The following is a 19,600-nucleotide window of genomic DNA, read 5'->3' as shown; positions in this document are numbered from 1 at the left end:
CCAAGAAGCCGAGGGGTCTTCGTCTCATCATAGACTTGCGTTTTTTGAACAGTTACCTTCAGTTTGTCCGGTTCAAGATGGAAACCGTGAGATCCACCCTCGACACCTTATGCCTCAACGATTTCATGGCTTCATTGGATCTAAAGGATGCATATTTCCACGTTCCCATCCATCCATCGCATCAACGTTTCCTGAGAGTGGCGATTCCTCGGGGTTCGACTGTCCAGCATTTCCAGTTTCAAGCCCTTCCATTCGGTTTGTCGGCAGCCCCAAGAGTCTTCACAAAGCTTTTGGCAGTCGTGGCAGCGCATTTCCGGGTTCAGGGAATTTCAGTCATTCCTTATCTGGACGATTGGCTTATACATGCCCGGACAGAGCAGATTCTTCGGGTTCACCTTGCCATAGTGATCGACACGTTACAGGATCTCGGCTGGATTCTGAACTGGGACAAATCCTGCACCATTCCCTCTCAACAACTGACGTTTCTAGGTCTTCGCCTGGATTCCTGCTCCGGGAAAGCTTTCCTTCCTCCTGCCAGGATCAAGGGGATTCGGCTCCTAGTGCGCAGGGTTCGCTCTGCGCACCGCACTTCTTTGAGGTTATGCATGTCCCTGTTGGGCAAGATGGTCTCCGTAAGGTATGCGGTGCCCTGGGCTCTGGCCCACACGAGACTTCTTCAGAGATTTATCCTCGACAATCTAGAAGACAACCCTTTGGCTCTGGACAGGCTTGTCTGTCTTCCACCGCATGTCAGAGCCTCTCTCGCCTGGTGGCTCCAACGAAGCACCCTTGCTGCAGGGAGAAGATGGTCTCTTGTCTCCAAGGTTCTTCTCACCACCGACGCCAGCATCAAGGGGTGGGGCTTGATCGGGACCTGTTCGTGCAGGGTCTCTGGTCTCCAGCCGCGAAGCTTCTTCCTTCCAACTGTCTGGAATTGCTTGCAGTAGAAAGGGCTCTGCATCACTGGGAACATCTGCTCACCGGCAAAGACATTTTGCTTCGCTCCGACAATCAGGCTGTAGTGGCCTATGTCAACAGGCAAGGAGGCACAAGAAGTCCTCGACTTCTCCGTATATCTCTCAGGATTTCCTTTTGGGCAGAGTCCCGTCTCATGACTCTGTCCGCTATCCACCTCAGAGGCACTCTGAACTTTCGAGCGGATTTCCTGAGCAGAACTCCGGTACTGAGCGGCGAATGGGCTCTACATCCGGCAGCCTTCGACCTCATCGTCCAACAGTGGGGCTTACCTGAGATCGACCTGATGGCATCCAGAGACAATGCTCAAGTTCCTGTTTTCTTTTCCCTCAAGCCTCAAGATCATCCTTTGGCAATAGATGCCTTCGCCCAGGAGTGGAATTTCCGTCTCGCCTACGTTTTTCCTCCGTTTGCTCTGATCTCCAGGGTCCTTCAAAAGATCAAGAAGGATCGCGCCTCCGTGATCCTAATAGCACCAGACTGGCCCAAGCGTGTCTGGTATTCGGACTTGATCACTCTAGGTCTCTCTCCCCCTCTAAAGCTCCTGGCTTGGAGAGACCTTCTGCATCAGGGTTCATTCCTTCACCCAAACCCTGCCGTGTTCCACCTGACGGCCTGGAGGTTGAACGCGAACTGCTGAGAGCGCAAGGTTTTTCTTTTCGTGTGGCTGAAACTCTTCTGCACAGCAGAAAGAAAATTACCTCTCTGCGGTACATTAAGATCTGGAAGAGATTTCACGGTTGGTGTTGTTCCAGAGGAGTTTTGCCATCTTCCTGTTCTTTGGCCTCCATTTTGGACTTCCTACAGGAGGGATTCGACAGTGGGCTTCAACCTTCCACTATCCGGGTTCATATATCTGCCATCAGTTCTCTCCTGGGATTCGAGCTTATATCTCTGCCTGCGGTTAGACGTTTTGCCAAGGCCATTGTCCGGATGCGTCCTCGTTCTGTCACCAGAATGGTTCCTTGGGACTTGAATCTCGTCCTTCGTAGACTAACGTTACCTCCTTTTGAGCCTCTTCAGTCGGTTTCTCTGTACTTTCTGTCGCTGAAGACTGCCTTTTTAGTAGCCATTACTTCTGCTCGTCGGATTTGTGAACTACAGGCTCTGTCTATGAAGGAACCGTTTCTCCGTTTTTTCCCGGATAAGGTGGTTCTTTCTCTACCGCCGGAATTTGCACCCAAGGTTCAGTCGGCTTTCCACAAGAGTCAGGAGATCGTGCTGCCTACCTTTTTTCCTGCTCCTGCCTCGGCTGCAGAAGAAGCTCTTCACTCCCTCGATCTAAAGAGGTGCCTCGCCGTCTATTTGGAACGGACTCTGCCCCTGCGTAAGTCCTCGCGTTTGTTTGTGGCCACTTCGGGACCCAACAGAGGTGTCAGCATCTCCAAGACTTCCATCGCTAAATGGATTGTTGCGTCCATCAACTTGGCATATTCTGCGGCTGGCCAAACTGCTCCCGTGGGGATCCGTGCCCACTCTACCAGGGCGGTCTCCACTTCCTGGGCCGAAAGATGCTGTATTTCGCCTGACCAGATCTGCAAGGCGGCGACTTGGCGGACTCTCCACGCTTTTGTACGGCATTACCGTCTCGACCAGATGGCTCAGGAGGACACTCTTTTTGGTCGGAAGGTCCTTGAAGCTGTTTTGTCTCCTTAGGTCTTCCCACCCTTCTGCTTTGGTACATCTATCCTGAGTGTCACCTGGGATGGCAGGGAAACAGGAAGTTCTACTTACCGAGAGCTTCTTTTCCCTGCCAATCCCTGGTGACACGTTTTTGTTCCCTCCCTTCCTTTTCAATAAATTTTGTTGCATCAGATTGCTTTTCCTGTGTGGTCTTTGGTATTCACTGGAGCTAGTAGGAGGGGAGGGGGCTTTTAAGTTTTTGAGTCCTGCCCTATCAGGTACGGAGGAGGAGTCTATCCTGAGTGTCACCAGGGATTGGCAGGGAAAAGAAGCTCTCGGTAAGTAGAACTTCCTGTTTCATATAAGTCAGCATTGCCATCTACCTTGGTTTTGTCACGGTATTAAGTTAAATGGAAGTCAAATCTAAATTGCTACAAGCTGGGTAGTAGAAGATGTGATTATTTTATTAAAACAAATGCATAAGCAGAACAACACATCTGCTATTCAAAGCTGTGAACCTTAGTTGTAGAGTTTGATGTGTTTTAAATGTTTTTTTTACTCATTTTGCTACAAACTCTTTTCAGCAAAAACATATTTTAAAGGGACAATATAATAATATATCTTTTTTGTGTGTGTTTCCAGTTCTCTTTTAGATGTAAGGAATGCCTCTTTGAATGCCACCAGTGCGATCCACTCTCACACAGATATCAAAAATATGATTGCGCAATCAGAGGTTCTTGCAGAAGAGTGTAACCACACAGTTACAGGAGTCCTGGCAATGGTAAGGTCTTCAAAGAGCGTCTAAAGAACATGGAATGGAAAAAAGATTACTGTTAGTGTTATCAATCCACAATTACATTTTAATAGACAATTGTATTAACACTCTTAATAGACTTGTATCCTAATGACATCCATATGCTAAAACATATACAAAATTTAGGTTAAGGTACACCTTCTATAGCCAAAAATCTCCAGTACAGTATCAAAGATTAAGCACATTTTATTAGAACGTGGGTTTTTATTTTTCAGATTATTTTTTTAACTAGATTGATTAATGTTTATTAGAAATAATGTCACTAGTTACTGTTACTTAAGATCAGACGAATCATTGTCATCAGTTAACCCTATGAACTATATGATATGTCGCCTAAGGTTTTAGCCCTAAAAAGTAAGCACTGATGTATAGTTTAGTTAACTGGCAAAAAAACCCAACTAATAAGTTGTGGCTTCCCTGGCCTGGTACCCCTGTAATAAAGTAACCCAGAAAACATGTGTCTTACAATGACAGAAATCATACACGAAACCCATAGAAGAACTATAGAATGGATCTGGTCACAAACAAAATTCTCCTTAAAGTAAAAAAATAATTTAGATGTCCAGTGTTATGTGAAAGCATCAACATCCAATCACTTTCCAGACCTCTGTTTGCTTAGTGTTAGAATATATTTTGTCCTTCACATCACAACAATGCAAAAAGCTTATTGGATCTCAGGGTTATGGACCCCCAAACATTATGTAGATAACTTTTTGGAAAAGGACCATCTCCTAGAACTCATTTTGTTCTAACATTTTATATTATATTATTATTATTATTATTATTATTATTATATATTATATTATTATATTGTTTCTGCTGTGCTTAGTTTTTAGTAGTTATCCAATGCCTACATCATAGTGTTGCCTATAACATTTTTTTTTTTTAATTGTCCATTTGATTTGTTCTTATAGCGTTCATATTAAAATATATATGGTGCCAACAAATGGCACCCTTGACCAATTTAAACCAAATATTAAGATATAATGCACTTGATAAATGTGTAAATGACAGACAACATATACCACCTGACTTGAGCTTAATTTCCCAACCTACCTTGCTGACCATCGTTAACATTTTATCACTGCAGGTATAGCATTGAAAAATCGCCCTCAATAGAATATACAACTTTCACTCTAAGAACACAAACAAACACAAATAATTTTGACTTTTTACATCATTTAAAAAAATCTGATAACTATATGTTTTCTTTTAAAAGGTTTCAGGGGCAAATGGATCTTTACAAGTTGCACCAAAAAATTCTATGAAGTTCAGCACACAACTTCTAAATGAGGCCAAAAATTTAAGTCTTAGCACGGAAGGTAAGGGTTTGGGAACTTTTGAATGATATTTTTGTACCATATTATACTATATTTTTGTCAATACCATAGCTTTACATAACTTTAGGAGTATTAGTTACTTTAATAGACCCCAATGATAGACGTTCTTATTTGATCCAATAAAAGAATGGTTATATGAGGACGCATGCCACAAATCTACGACTTACGTAAAGGTAAGTGACCGGCTCCATCTGGCACTGGCCCACAAGGCATTTACCCGGTTTGCCAGTTGGCCAGTCCGGGCCTGCATACAAATAGATCACTGTTTATTTCAGTGATTCTGTGTCATTTTGGATCTTTTAAACAAAAAATGGAAGCTGAAAGGTTATGTGGCTTCCGCACTGTAATCAAATGACACTTCAGTATGACAATGTGCGGTTACCATCATCATCAGACAGGGCAGAAACACCTACTGACAAAAATAAAAATCCAATTTCTTATGCCCAACACTTGTTTGTCCTTGACAGTTCTTCCTTTCACATATTTAAATTGGTAATCTTCTCAAACTCTTTTGTTCGTTCCCATAGGTCTTGTGTCTGATTTGAACGATCTGAAAACAAAAGCAGATACAATACAAAAACGCACTCATGCATTTACACGTCAAATAAGTGAACAGCTGCTTGCTCTGAGAAATTTACCAAATGGTAAGTAGCATTAAGGAGTATTCATTTACTTCTAGCTGTACCTACAAATTGTACTTTCAGTATTAAAAATGTGCAACTCTGATGGAAATGCAGACAAAAGAGTCTTTGTACAGGTGCACAATAGAAACACATAAATGATTTGCTTCGGTTTAATTCTTGACCATCTCAGCATAATCCTCTGTTCATTCCAAATGGGCAGCAACAAAACAAAGCTGAATTTTATCCTAGTGTAAAAGGTATCTTCTTTACCTATAAAACAAAGAAACTTTTTTCAGTTTTTATAGCAAGAACCTATTAGTGTCTGCTTTTTTGTTGCCTATGTTCCTGGAAAAAACATTTACAGTATTAAATAATTATTTCTTGGGCATATTCATTAGAGTAGGTGGAACACTGCGTTTAAAAGGGAGGTTCCGCAAGTTGTCAGACATTAAATATATTTGAAAAGACTCTAAAAGAAGAAATGTATGGTTTTGCGATGACAACGTAATGAATACAGTAATGACATCACGCTTATGTCATTAATGAGACATTGCTATGCTTCAGAAACTGAAAATGTGATGAGACTGCCAAAAAAAAGAAAGGTCTCCTAAGATTTATTTGCTAAACGTATTGCTGGAACAGAAGCTTTAATTATTGATTCAGTTCAGACATACAATGCCTAGACTTCCTTCTGAGAGTGAGGCCTGCTTACCTGTTAATGGCTGTTCAGTGAGATTTTCTGACAAAATAAGTCATTAAATGCTGTGAATATGTTTCGATACACACTAAAAGGCTGTAACCGTGCTCCTAACAAAAAGGTGTCCTTCTTTTGCCTTTTGAAATGTTGAGAAGCATAATTTCTGAAATAACCTCTGAGCTTCCAAGCCCATGCTTTTATTTCTTGCAAAACAATCACTGCGTATCCACATCCCCAACAGGGCAGGAGCCACATTAATGTCTGTGAGTAATTTAGTGTGGGGTTAGTATTAAAATCGCATTCATTCGCATAAGAATAATCCTCATCAGGATTTTGTGTCCTAAATTGAGAACCACTCCTTAATTCGGGTTTCAATAACAGCCTCTTTATATGTACTTTTTCTTAGAAATGTTTTCCCTTTTCTCAATTTTCCAACTTCACTTTTCAAAGTGAAAAAATTCATAATTTGCTTTATCTACCCTGGAACAGATACCAGTGAGAAACTACAAGCTGCTAAAGAGCTTGCCTTGTCTGCCAATGTCCGTGCAGCTGGCACTTTAAACCATATCACGAACTTCAACCAAAAGGTGTTAACTGCGTCCTCTGCGCTGTCCAAAGTCAACGACACGCTGCGGAAAACCAACGAGCTTCTAGCGGACTCATCCAACACAGGTATGTTTCCTGCATTAATGCACTCGCTGATACTTTGCTGCAAAAATATAGGGGGCACGGAATACTTTGGCATAGAATGTACAATCGTTGTGGAAGAGGTTTAATATGCTGCTCTGTAAAGCCCGAGCAAGAGCCAAAGCAGAGCTTGGCCAGGCTTATTGAGTCATCTCAAACTCTGGAGACAAGCAGACAAAACTGACCAAATATCTCTTATCTACTGTCAAATTCTAAATTTCATGTAATAAGGGACCCCATTTCCAGCTTGACTAGCAGCTCATGGTCTCCCCCCCCCCCCCCCCGAAGAGCTGTCATAACTGCAGTGAACCAGAAGCGTACACACCATGACAGTTCTTCGGCCTGATAGAGCCTTCAGCCTCAAGAGGTTGAGCCCCAAAATAAGAAGACAGGGACTTTGGTGATCCAAATAGTGTGGAGATCTATACACATATACAGGTACCACAGAATGCCAGGTCAGACAGTAGCCAGCGCTGGGTTTGTTATACTAAACAAGTAGTCAGAAAAAGGCAAGGTTGGTACACAGCGCAGGTAGTCGGGATAGCTGGGTTTGGTAGCTGGGTTCTGGAACAGATTCTCCTGATACGTATAACAGGAACACAATAGGGTGCTTCTTAATAGCAGTTCTGGGTTTTTAAATCCATCGGAGGGATGCCTCTTGTTGGGCGGCACAGGTTGGCCCTCTAGTGCGCATCACAAATTTGCCTGCAGCCCGATGGGACTGCGCTGCAGACGGCTGTCGGGTAGGAACTGGCAGAACTGGCTGGCTGCCGCTTGGTTGCCGGTAGTAGGACTTTTCTTCGTGACAAAGGCCATGCTAAGAACACACAACGCACCCGAATATAAGGTTCACCTATGTTAATGTTTTTATATATACTGTATGTGCAAGCTTCTAAATATGTTTGGTTTCACCAGCGGTAACAGCGGAAAGCAGAATTAAAGAAGTGGAAACGCAGGCCAACATTTTATTGGATAGACTGAAACCTTTGAAATTGCTTGAGGAAAACCTAAGCAGAAATCTATCTGAAATTAAAGAGCTTATTAGTCAGGCCCGTAAACAGGCCGCATCGGTAAGTGTGATAAAAGTGTTACAGAAAAAAGAGTTTCAACTATTACCTTTTACTGATGACTTATTAGTCAGCCATAGATAGTATAAGGCATATTTAGAATAAAGGTCTCAGTACCATAAAAACAACCCCTCCGATGGTTAGCACTATTTTTATCAGTTACCATACAAGTGGAAGCAGATTTCCAAGAAAAACACATATCTAAAAACATATTATCATATTTTTTAAACCCAAACATTTCTTTGCAACGAAAATTGGATTTATAGATGAATTATTTCAATATTTGGTTCTGGTCCACTTACCATTTCGCTGATTGAGGATAATGTTCCCTTGCGTACCATAGACAGCTCACTACAGATAACTGCCTTTTAGTTTATCTAAGAGAGACAGCAGTACCACTTTAAAGAGAGAGACCCTGACATAACATAAGTTTGAGAAGTAGCTGTGGTGTTGGCATGGCCTGTTAATAATGATATTAATAATAAATTGTTTTCTATTTTTGCAGATTAAAGTGGCTGTTTCAGCCGACAGAGATTGTGTACGCTCTTACCATCCAGAGCTCTATTCTACACATTTCAGCACTCTAACTCTTAATGTTAAGACCGGCGAGCCGGACAACCTGCTTTTCTACCTGGGCAGCAGCACGAAAGTGAGTGACTTTAATGTTTCATGCATTTGTTGACAAAAAGCCATTTCAATGCCAGATGTATCATGCAGTAAAGAGAAATTTAAAGAACATTTACTAAGAAAAGATCGTGTCCCTCTACAGTCATTCGCTTAGAGGTTTAGAGTGCAAATTTGCCCATCTCGTGGAGAAACTCGCCAGTCTGGCCCTTCTTGCATTGGGATACTTCTTAGCTTCAGACTCCATTATGTTCCATAGATACTCAAATCAGAGTTTCCAAGAAATGTTCGACGATCAATAACTTGGGGGCTAAAAGTTTCCTACGAGTTGTTCTCCCATTGTATTGAGTCTTCATGTTCTCCCAGTTCTGCTTGGGAGAACCGATCAAAAACTAGAGTGTCTGTATGAGTTGCGCATTCACCTGGCGTTCACCTGGCCACTGAACATGAAAGCGGCTACAAAAGTTTTGAAGTCTTTTTGATCTACAGCATGCAACTAAAGTATATATGAACATACGTAAAACAGATATTCCAGGGAACTATTACACGGTGAAAAGGATTATATTATTAATGAAACTTCTAGTCGTAATGTTAATGAAATTACAGCATTTGAAAAATGGGGCTTTATTAGCACATTGATCGTTTATTTTGTTTGTGTCTGTTTTCTTGCAGGCTGACTTCATGGCGGTAGAAATGCTGAAAGGCAAGGTTTCCTTCCTTTGGGACCTGGGCACAGGATCTGTAAGGCTCGAAGAACCTGATATCCAGATAAACAATAACAAGTGGCATAAAATACACGCAACAAGGTAAAGCTTATTTAGATGTGACCAGTAAAACATATGGCAATTGTACAGGATTTTAATTATTTGTTCTTTAGTGTGACCATTTCTACAAGAGTTCATTTACTGTACTTACTTACCACCAAAAAATATCTTCAAACTTGAACCCCACATTTTCCACTCTATACTTTGATGTAATTCCTTTGTGTTCTGGTACTTTATCTTTTATCAAAAAGTAATTTTGCTGAGACGTAATTTAATATAGTTGACCTTCTCTGATAAATAAATTCAGTACCAATTACTGAGACGTTCCTTCCAGGTTGAAAAAAACACTTTATAACATTTTATACAGGATCAGTGTATGTATGCGTTTAGTTAGATAGACACAAAGACAACAAAAACACAAAACTAATTAGTTGAGAGAGTTGGTTATACAAATATGAAATTGTAGTATCATTAGTTATAACATCCATGGCTCGTCTTCACAGGTTTGGTAAATCAGGTTCATTGACTGTGGAAGAAATCGGCACTTCTCAGAAGCCCACAGCCAAAATGTCATCTTCACCTGGTACATCATCCATACTCCACATCGATAACTCAACATTGATGTTTGTCGGGGGAATAGGAGGACAATTACAGGTATATTTCCCAGATGAAATGCATTTTTTGAACGTGAACTGATTTATGTTACCTATAATCATTTTAGACATGGTTAAACCTACAATATAGAAAAAAGAAATGATTAATCATATTATAGACTCAAGCTCCATAATTTGGTCTACTTGCACCTTTGTGTTGCTGTATCATTGTGAAACAGAAGTGTGTGTGTGTGTGTGTGTGTGTGTATATATATATATATATATATATGTGTGTGTATACTTGGGAAAGCCATCTTATAGGTGTACAGAAACCTGGAGCAGCCCAAACCCTCCTCTGGTTCACACTCCTTCTTCCTTACTCATGGATATTAAGCCCAAACCGCCCCACCTAGCTTTAGATGTATGGATTCTGCCTCCCATAGGGGTATATTTACTAAAATCCCACCAGACTTCAACCTGCTTTATATAAAAATCACTATATCAGTAGATATAGCTTGGCATGTAGACACTGGCATAAGCCAAAATCAGTATCTTCACCACATTGTAACCTAGGATGCATTCAAGATGTCTGAGCAGAGTCAAAGAGAAGTGTGCTAGAACATAGTCCAAAAACATGTTTGTTCAACAGGCATGTGACAGACCTTTGATGTCCTCTACCTAAAATATGTATGCATTATTCCACATGTAGTATGTAGGGCTTGCCTGATGTTATCACGCTTAGAGGTTCTGCTTTCCCATATAGTTAGGAAAATATATTTTTAAAATAACATTAAAATGTGTATAAACAAATCCCATGGCTAATTATCCGTGTATTTTTCTTTCCTAGAAATCAGCAGCAGTCAAGACCACAGATTTTAAAGGTTGCATGGGCGAGGCGTTCCTTAATGGGCACTCCATTGGTTTATGGAACTATGTTGAGAGAGAGGGCAAATGTGGTGGATGCTATGGAAGGTATTATTTAGCTTCCTAAAAGTATTAATGCTATTTCTATATTATTGTCATGCTACCTTTTACTAATGTATGTTTTGTAAGCTCACTTATCATCTTTAGAGAAGCTCTTCTGCCCCCCCCCCTAATTAATAAAATAAAATATATTTGGTTTATTTAATATTTTGTCAACAAAATAAATATGTAAAATGCAAACATTTACATCCTAAACCTATAATGGGTATTCAGCTAGAAGCCTGACATACTATTATTGATCTACAAAACCTAAAGTGGCTGCAGGAGGATATTCTGTTCCTTTTCATGTTCAGCCCATCATTACTGTTAGAGGCACAGTTTCACACCAAAATAGAAAACATAAAAAAAAAACATTTAAACATATGGAAAATTATAAGAAAAGTGTTTTCTACTTGTTTTTACAGGTCTGGGAATTTAAATGATGCTGGAATTCCTGCAGGAAGCAGAGAGCGTGATTTTATAGATTTTTTTTTTTTTTTTGGTTTTATCTTTTTATGGAAAATTGTACTCGCCTCTAACACAGATAGCAGCTTTAATCACTAAAAATGGACACATTGATCCTATTTTTATTTGTGTCTACAGAGCATGGCTAAAACATATTTTATTAATTTCCCATACAAAGTGGGTAGGCTTTAGGAATGTGTTAAAATATGCAAATGTGTAAAGTTTCATTTTTGTTCACAAGGAATATTTTTTTCCTAGCTATATATTTTAATGCTAAGTCCTAAATAACTCTTAGTAACCACTTTTTATTTATTTTCAAATAATTTTAACATGCGCTGCCTTTTCCCCTTGTGCAGCTTTTGGAGAAGCAATAATTAATTCCAATGTAGAATGACACATCTGCCATTAGCCATGACATATAATATGTATATAACGGATAATCTTCCTATAATTATGTAGCATTTTCACATGCTACCCACAATTGAAAATCAGATACTTGAAATCGGTTATTGAACTGTTCTGTGAGTACATACTGCAAGGTAGCAGTACTCAGCAACAAGTAAAATGTACATATGTCCTTCAAATTAATGGGTGATGGGACACCCCTAAATATTACAAATGTAAATTATATGAATGTAGGATTCATCCCTTCGTAACACCACTGTTTGTGAGTGAGTAGTTATGACACGTTCATACCAGCAGGTGGCAATATTACAACTTATATTTACCAGCAAGAGCGTTATAAGGCGTAAAACTTCTGCAGGCGTCTAAGTTCTTAGTGTATTCCAAATGTTAGTTATGTAGTTGTTTGCATTAATAATTTCTACATAATTCCAGATAGTTTCATAGTTACTCCTATAAAAGCATTAACAGTGGACACGCTCCATGTTTGTCATAGTCGTTTGCAATGAGTGTAGCTATAGTAAGTCAACAGGTATACAATTGAAATGGGAACATTTTTAAAATGTTGTGTTAAACAGGTGCGAACTGGCCATCGAGCGACCCGGGGCAAATGCCAGGTGGGCCGGTGCCAGCTGTCGCCAGTCACTTACCTTAACTGCCGCTTGCATGCCAGATCTGGCCTTTTAATGTGCAGCTGCACCATGAGAGAGTGTAAGAGTGTAGCATGCATCTGCATACATACGTCACTTATGGGCCGCTGGCCTTAAAGTGCCTGTGCCTGGCCCAATTCAACTCCCCGGTAGAGCCCTGCTATTAATTACACTTGATTTTTATCATGGAGATGAGTAAATGTTGTTACCCCTTGTTAAATCACATACAGGTATTAAACTTGCCTCATTGTGATATATCCACCTGCAATACTATTCTTAATCATATACTAGTTATCTCAATGGCACTTATAGTGCCAACATTTGTCCACCACGATATGGCTTGACTGAAATTTTCCCTTTTGTATTTGTAGCCCACGAGAAGAAGAAACTGCTTTCCATTTTGACGGCAGCGGATATTCTATTGTAGAGAAGACGCTTCGTTCCACTTCATCTCAGATAGTTATCCATTTCCGAACATTCGCTCCAAATGGCCTTCTTTTGTATCTTGCTTCCAATGGAACAGTAAGACCTTGCCCTTCAGTTATTTTCATTTCTTCCAGCTATTGTTTTCTACTTAAAGTTCTAAAAGTTAATAATTTAAAAATGAAAACACAGGTTTTTTTGCTAATCCCTTGCTTTTTGGTGCTTGGTTTTTTGTCCAGCTGTTTACTTGTTGATGAACCCAAGCCTTAAAGCAATACCCAGATGATGTTTAGAATAAGTCAAGGTTTGCTTTTTTAAGCTAATTTATTTAACTGGTAGACACATTGGTGAAATAAGTTTAACATCCTAGTGTTTAGCTGCTCAGTATGGTTCAACAAAGTTGATCAAACTTTCTTCTTGTTTTATCAGCGAGATTATTTATCTATGGAAATGGTGGACGGTAAACTGAGATTATCTGTCGAATTGGGATCAGGACCTCTGATACTGATGACAGATGGACGCTATAATGATGGAGCATGGCATAAAGTAGCCTTCCAGCGCAACAGGAAGCAAGGTACGGCTGAAGCTCACACACACAAACCAGTCAAGTGTCTGTCGTGGCCATTCTTGACACTCTTTGTGAAGTTTTTGGGCCTCTAAGGACTTGTTGTAGATCATTTCAACTAGTGAAGTATTGACGTTTCATTTTAAGACCGATGTGTTCTCTTGTGACAAAGGTATACTGGCTGTGATGGATTCCTACAACTCAACCCAGAGAGAAACCAAGCAAGGAGAAGCTCCAGGCGTTGCCTCGGACCTTAACCGGTCAGATAAGGATCCTATTTATATTGGTGGACTTCCCAGATCCAGGAGTGTTAGGTATTGTGTCTAGTTATAATTTTCTTTGTAGATTTTTGGACTAACATGAACTGCATTAGTAAATTAAACCTCTGTTTGAAAACAAGAAGACCTTATTTGATCCCAGACTGATCTTCTAAAGCAGGGGTGACCAACCTGCGACCCTCCAGCTGCTGCAGGACTACATCTCCCATCCTCCTCAGCCAGCCCCTTAGCTGAAAGAGCATTATGGGAGATGTAGTCCTGCAGTAGCTGGAGGGCCGCAGGTTTGACACCCCTGCTCTAATGGGTGACTCTTGCAAAAAAACTAAATAAATGTTTTAATGATGGCTCCCCTTAGAAGAGATGTGTGTTTAAATGGAACTCAACCGGACAATTTTTATGAAAAAATTGTGAATTTTGGGGGAAAAAGTTACTTCAAGCCAACAGAGATTATTTAAATTTAGTATAAAGAAAGTATCATTTATCTAAAACATTTTCAAACATGTTCATTATGTTTCTATCACATCAATTGCAAATCTTTCTTGATTTTAGAAAACAGCTTAGCAGCAGGTCTTATGTGGGCTGTATAAAGAACTTGGAGATTTCCCGCTCAAATTTTGACTTGCTAAGAAATGCCTATGGTGTAAGAAAAGGCTTCCTATCCTATCCAAATGATATGAGGCAATGCCAAGTATAATCAGTGAAATGTCTCAGAAGTCACCTCATATATTATATATCGCAGCTCTCCTCCAAACTCCTACTTTTCTTCACTTACTAAATTCAATACAGTTTAGGTTATCATAGATGCATTAACTAAAGTTTATACATTTACCTTACAGCACCTACAATCGGGTACATTTAATCTGATTACCAGTTGCATATCTATCAACCAATACGCATATTTTTATTTGTTATTATTCATTTGATGGCATCTGTGAGACTCCACAATTTTTAATCCACTGTAATCTGAGTGAATGAATCCAACCACTAAAGTATTTTTGTGTCTTTCTCCTGCCGTAGCCAACTCGTAGCATTACCGTTTTAAAAGATGGCTACGTGGAAATGCAGCCAGTATCATTGGCAGCAGAATCAGAGCTAATGGTATCGTTCTCCACACTCAATGAATCTGGAATTATCGTGGCTGGATTTGGCAAGGGAGCGGAAAAACGCAGTCGCAGGCAAGCTCTCTTGGTGAGTAATCAAATGATTATTATTATTATTATTATAATTTTATGAAACATATTTACACAAATAATTCAGATTTATGACAGTTTTATAAAATTGCAGAGATTGGTGATTGGTCCCTGTTGCAGGACAATGAGAGCTCCAAAGTAGGGCAGATATTTTATTATAACAGTAAACCTGTAGTTTGCTTGAAAAGCAAGATGAGTCCTATAAATGTAAATGTACTTTTTATATCATGTGTGTCTAAAGGTAACGAGCACTAGACTGTATATAATGTAATACATATATATATATATATATATATATATATACTTTACCCACACAAGTTATGTATTGTTTTTACAAGAACAGAAAGGGCATCTTCCTTATACAACTTGTGTGTATTGTAATTTATTATGAATAATATTTTAACAAAACCGTAAAACCCCCCCCAAATTTTTTTGCAATTTTGCTTTCTTTCACAAATTAGGTCCCAGTGATAACCCCCCTCTCCGATTTATGTTCAAAAACATCCCCTGAGTAGACTTATACCCCTTACATACTACACTATTTTTCCTTATTTTTGGCAAAATGCAAATATTTTTTAATTTTTTTTAAAAAAAATATTTTTTTTTACACCTTTTTAGACTGAAGATCCCTTTGAGGTTCTTAAAGGTCTTAGAACTGGATGGTATTGTAATGTCATTGTGACATTACATGACAAGACATTTAATTATTATTATTCAATTTATTTTATTATTTTCATTTTTTTTTTTATTATTTAAAAAGTAATTTAATTTTTCAAATATTTTTTTAAGAGGGGAAACGCTGTTTTCTCATCAGAGGCTCTGGAAACCTTTTACATGTTATCGCTCGGGCATTCTCCATTATTCTGAGGAAATCGGCACTCGTGTCGAGCACTGTTACACTGGATGGGTGCTGTCAGTGGAGACCCCAGCCTGTCTAATTTAAAAAAAACAGAAGACTATTACATCTTTGGTCATCTAGACCATTTAAAGGATGTTTTAAGGGGTTAAAAACTGTCCTTGTCTTATCTGTTGCCCATGGGGAACATTCTTCCCTGACAAGGGCCTCACGTGGTCCTTGAATGTATATAAATCGGTACTGTCCATGTTCGTGTATCGCTTTGATGGGAATCTCAGCCCTCAGAACTAACATATAGATTTTTAAACCATATATTTTCATTTAGCCATTCTTTGCTATAATGCTGGTGAATGGACATATTGAATTCCATATCAACCCTGTGGATGGTGCCAGCACAAGAAAGATCATCATCAAATCACCTACTGGAACCTTTAGTGATGGACAAGAACACTCTATTATTGTTATCCGGAACAAGAGGTAATTGCAAAATATATAGTGTCACGGTCAGGACTACTTGCCAAGCCGTGACTGTGTGGAGGGCGTGGGCATGAAGGGGTTAATAGCACCAGGCCTCTGGATTTACTAACTTGACCCCTTAACAAGGCATAAGCTATACCAAATTAACCCCCAAATCCTGCCTGTATCCCCCCAGGTAGTCTGCCACCACTCACGATTTTGATACCGGATTCGTGAGAAATCCGAATTAGAACCTTTATCTCTATATATATATCAACCCACCCCGGGCAACTAACATATATATATATATATATATATATATATATATATATATATATATATCCTGTAAAACTTAATAACAATATGGTAACGTGTTATCCTCTCTTAGGGTTCGTGGATATCGATACTAGAGCCCAAAAACAGACTTGGATTATGAATATTTTAATAACAAAAAGACAAAGATTACACAGGGCCAGAATTACAAAAAACAAGACATACAAAATAAAAGTAAAACAGCAAACAGTTCTTAAAAACAATAGGACTTAAACACAGGACCCTCACTCACGAGTTTCTCCAATAAGTAGGCCTGTGGGAACTCCTTAAGTCCAGATGGTTTCTTGTGATGTTGTTCCGATCAGAGTATATCATGGAGTTCTGCTTTGAGGTTGCTGCATTGTCCCTAAATCAGACTTTTGCAAGCAAACGCCCCTCTGACCACATGACTGATTATATGACACCATCCCCAAGAATCGGGTCCCATCTTTGATGTGCCAATAAGTTATGGTGGGGTAAAGGTGATGGAAACCCCCCACTTAAGATAGGAATGGAATTCCTATAACTAAGGATCCTTATCTGTTAGGCCATGAATCACCACAGGGGTCCTTTGGGAAGATGACACCTCTAGCCAGAACAGATACAGAGGGCATTCACAAAGAAACACATTAAATCAACCTCAGATTAACTCATTGAATGCTTAAACAAAGAAACTAACGACCTCTGCTGGGTTACCCTTCCATGCATCCACTACGTTATATGAGTTAATCATGACACCTCCCCCTTTAAGATGGTGGACAGAGGAGGTCAGCACACGCTGATCTACTATGTCTGCCTAAATCCTAGTCTCCCCCTGACAAGACAAACTGTCAGCACGGGACTCCATCTGAGCAATTTGCTAAACTTCCCATCTACTCTATCTGCCTGAAGAGAAGGGTTGTGATAGATTATAACAGTGAAGTCACAACCATACAAGCATGGCGGTAACTCCTGCAAAGCACACACCATAGCTAAGCACTCTCTGCCAACCCTTGAATAAGCCTCTTCCTTTGGCGATAAGTTACTCCGATGTTTTAAGGCCTCATCCATTTGTTTCTCTGCCCTGCTTAGGATAGCTAAACGCTGCCCATTCCCAAGCAAGACAGCAAACGGGTGTCCATTGTCCTGGGCATCCGGTGTGGATCCCAGGTTCTTGGCTTCACCTACACTCACAGGGCGAGGGGTTTCTTGCTGACTGGTCAATGCAGCTGTCTTTTCATCAACCCATACTATATTATCCTCTATAGCTGTTGCCCCAGCATCTTGCTGGTATGCCACTACAGCTACAGGGGAAATATTCTGCCCCTCACACTGCCCACTCGGTAAACACACAAAAGGGATAACAGGGTGTGAATTTTCCTCCCCCTCCTCCTTATCCCCAGACTTTACAGCTTTAGGGGTCTTAGGCACGGTGGAGAAACTACCCCCTTCCTGCTTCTTAACCTCCAGCACTTTAAGAGTTAAATGAAGCATTTCCTCTGGAGCATGAAAGCAGGGTTTTGGCTGTTGACACACAGATACATCACATTCCATATAGCTCTTGTTTTCCCTTTGAGGAAAGTCAGTAACACGAATATCCGCAGACACCCCTATATCATGTATACTTTCTCATGCACCCAAACCTAAATACTCAGGTGCTGTAGGCACGGTTGGCCACACATCCCCAGTCCCCTTTAGTTTTTCAGGGATAATACCTTCTGAGCATACAACTTCTGAAGACACTTTGGCCGAAGTATCCCCAGCATGCCCGAATCCCTTGGCTACCTGATCACCCATAGTAACACTATGCTTTTCCGTATCAGGGGGCGTTGAACCAGAAGAGCCACTACAGACTCCCTGTTCCTGAAACTCTGCCCCTCCAAAGGTCAAACCACACTTTTCCCCTAGAGCTTGCTCGCTAGGTGTGGTCCCTTGGTGCACATCCCCCTTCATCCCTTCAGGAGACAGGATCCTGGGTGCTGGTTCAGACAGGCATACCTCTACCTTCTGGGCTCCCTCCCAGCTACCCACTACTCCCAAAGTTTCAGACAGTACCTTAGGTTGGACAGGGCTCTCTACCAGCCCTCCAGGTTTGCAGGTTTCCTCAACTGGTGCATACTGGCAAACAAGTCGACCCAGATCCTTGCCCAGCAAAACATTAACAGGAATATCCTCGGATATCCCCACCTCCCGCAAACCCTTGCCCACACCCCAATCAAGGTACACACGTGCCACTGGCACTGCAGGGCGCACCCCGCCAATTCCATGGATGGACATGGTCTTCCCAGGGATATGATCCTCCAATTTTACCATCTCAGGCCGCACCAGAGTGCAAGCAGCCCCCGTATCCCTGAGTCCCATAGTCACACAGTCACCTACAGTCACTCTTTGTAGGTTCTCATCTTCATTCCCCTGAAACCTGGAAACAAACAAGACAGCTGGGTGTTCCCCAACTGTTACACACTGCAAATTGTCTCCTTGTGCCTCCTTTGGTCTAGCCACAAATAAAACAGGTGCAGCTCCCCCAGCTGTACCTCCATTTCCATTTGTCCATGGAGATGGTCTCTTAGAAGGGCAGGTGGCACTCAAGTGCCCAATCTGGTTACACCGATAACACCGGCGGGTATCCCCCTGGCCCGATGTGGCCCCTGCTCTGTTGGCTAGGAAAGATGTTGGTGATGGTCTCCCTGCTGGCTTAGGAGTTGGTGGCTGGTAGGCTGCTCCTTTCCAGGTAGATGGTCCTTGTGATGCTTGTACCCGCTTGGTTGTTGGAGTACGGTTGTTGGCATAATCGTTAGCCAGATCTGCCGCCTCTGCCGTGGTCTTAGGTTTTCTGTCCAGAATCCACTCTCGGGCCTCTGGACTTCGTGTCCTCAGTAACTGCTCTAAAATCATCAGATCCTCCAGGGCCTCATATGTAGTAACTTGTAGGCCTCCAGTCCATTGCCGGAAAATAGTCCGAAGCTGTCCCGCATATTCGGTGCAACTGTCCGATGTAGCTTGCTGCATCTCTCGAAACTTTTTTCTGTAGAATTCAGGGGTGAGGTTAAAACTTTTTAACAAGGCAGATTTTATGGCCTCATAGTCCTGATCAACTTCCATTGGTAAGGAAGCAAACACATCCAGGGCTTTCCCCTTCAGACGTGGGGTTAAATACTTTCCCCTCTCTTCCTTGGGCAGCTGGTACTGCCGGCACACTTTCTCAAATCCTCTCAAAAACACATCCAAGTCAGTGTCCTTTTCCAGCATTGGAA

The 19,600-nt window shown here is 40.9% G+C and overlaps 1 protein-coding gene across 1 annotated transcript in view; it reads left to right on the top strand.

Annotated features, from left to right (window-relative positions):
* LOC149279540 (laminin subunit alpha-1-like) overlaps positions 1–16,080 on the top strand; it is a 54,459-nt gene extending 38,379 nt beyond the window's left edge. The window contains exons 40-54 of the mRNA XM_089501051.1: positions 3,241–3,379; positions 4,632–4,734; positions 5,280–5,396; positions 6,562–6,744; positions 7,675–7,829; positions 8,332–8,475; positions 9,123–9,256; positions 9,718–9,868; positions 10,655–10,779; positions 12,659–12,809; positions 13,140–13,284; positions 13,448–13,589; positions 14,103–14,241; positions 14,571–14,741; positions 15,925–16,080. Coding sequence (XP_089357177.1) covers positions 3,241–3,379; positions 4,632–4,734; positions 5,280–5,396; positions 6,562–6,744; positions 7,675–7,829; positions 8,332–8,475; positions 9,123–9,256; positions 9,718–9,868; positions 10,655–10,779; positions 12,659–12,809; positions 13,140–13,284; positions 13,448–13,589; positions 14,103–14,241; positions 14,571–14,741; positions 15,925–16,080 — 2,155 coding nt within the window. The remainder of the gene's footprint in view (positions 1–3,240; positions 3,380–4,631; positions 4,735–5,279; positions 5,397–6,561; positions 6,745–7,674; positions 7,830–8,331; positions 8,476–9,122; positions 9,257–9,717; positions 9,869–10,654; positions 10,780–12,658; positions 12,810–13,139; positions 13,285–13,447; positions 13,590–14,102; positions 14,242–14,570; positions 14,742–15,924) is intronic.
* Positions 16,081–19,600: the final 3,520 nt, after the last annotated feature.

This window comes from Sceloporus occidentalis, unplaced genomic scaffold, assembly GCF_023333645.1.
Source record: "Sceloporus occidentalis isolate IW3139 unplaced genomic scaffold, rSceOcc1.0.p SCAF_162, whole genome shotgun sequence".
In the NCBI taxonomy this organism is placed as follows: Eukaryota; Metazoa; Chordata; class Lepidosauria; order Squamata; family Phrynosomatidae; genus Sceloporus; species Sceloporus occidentalis.
This window is presented reverse-complemented; position numbering and strand designations above follow the sequence as displayed.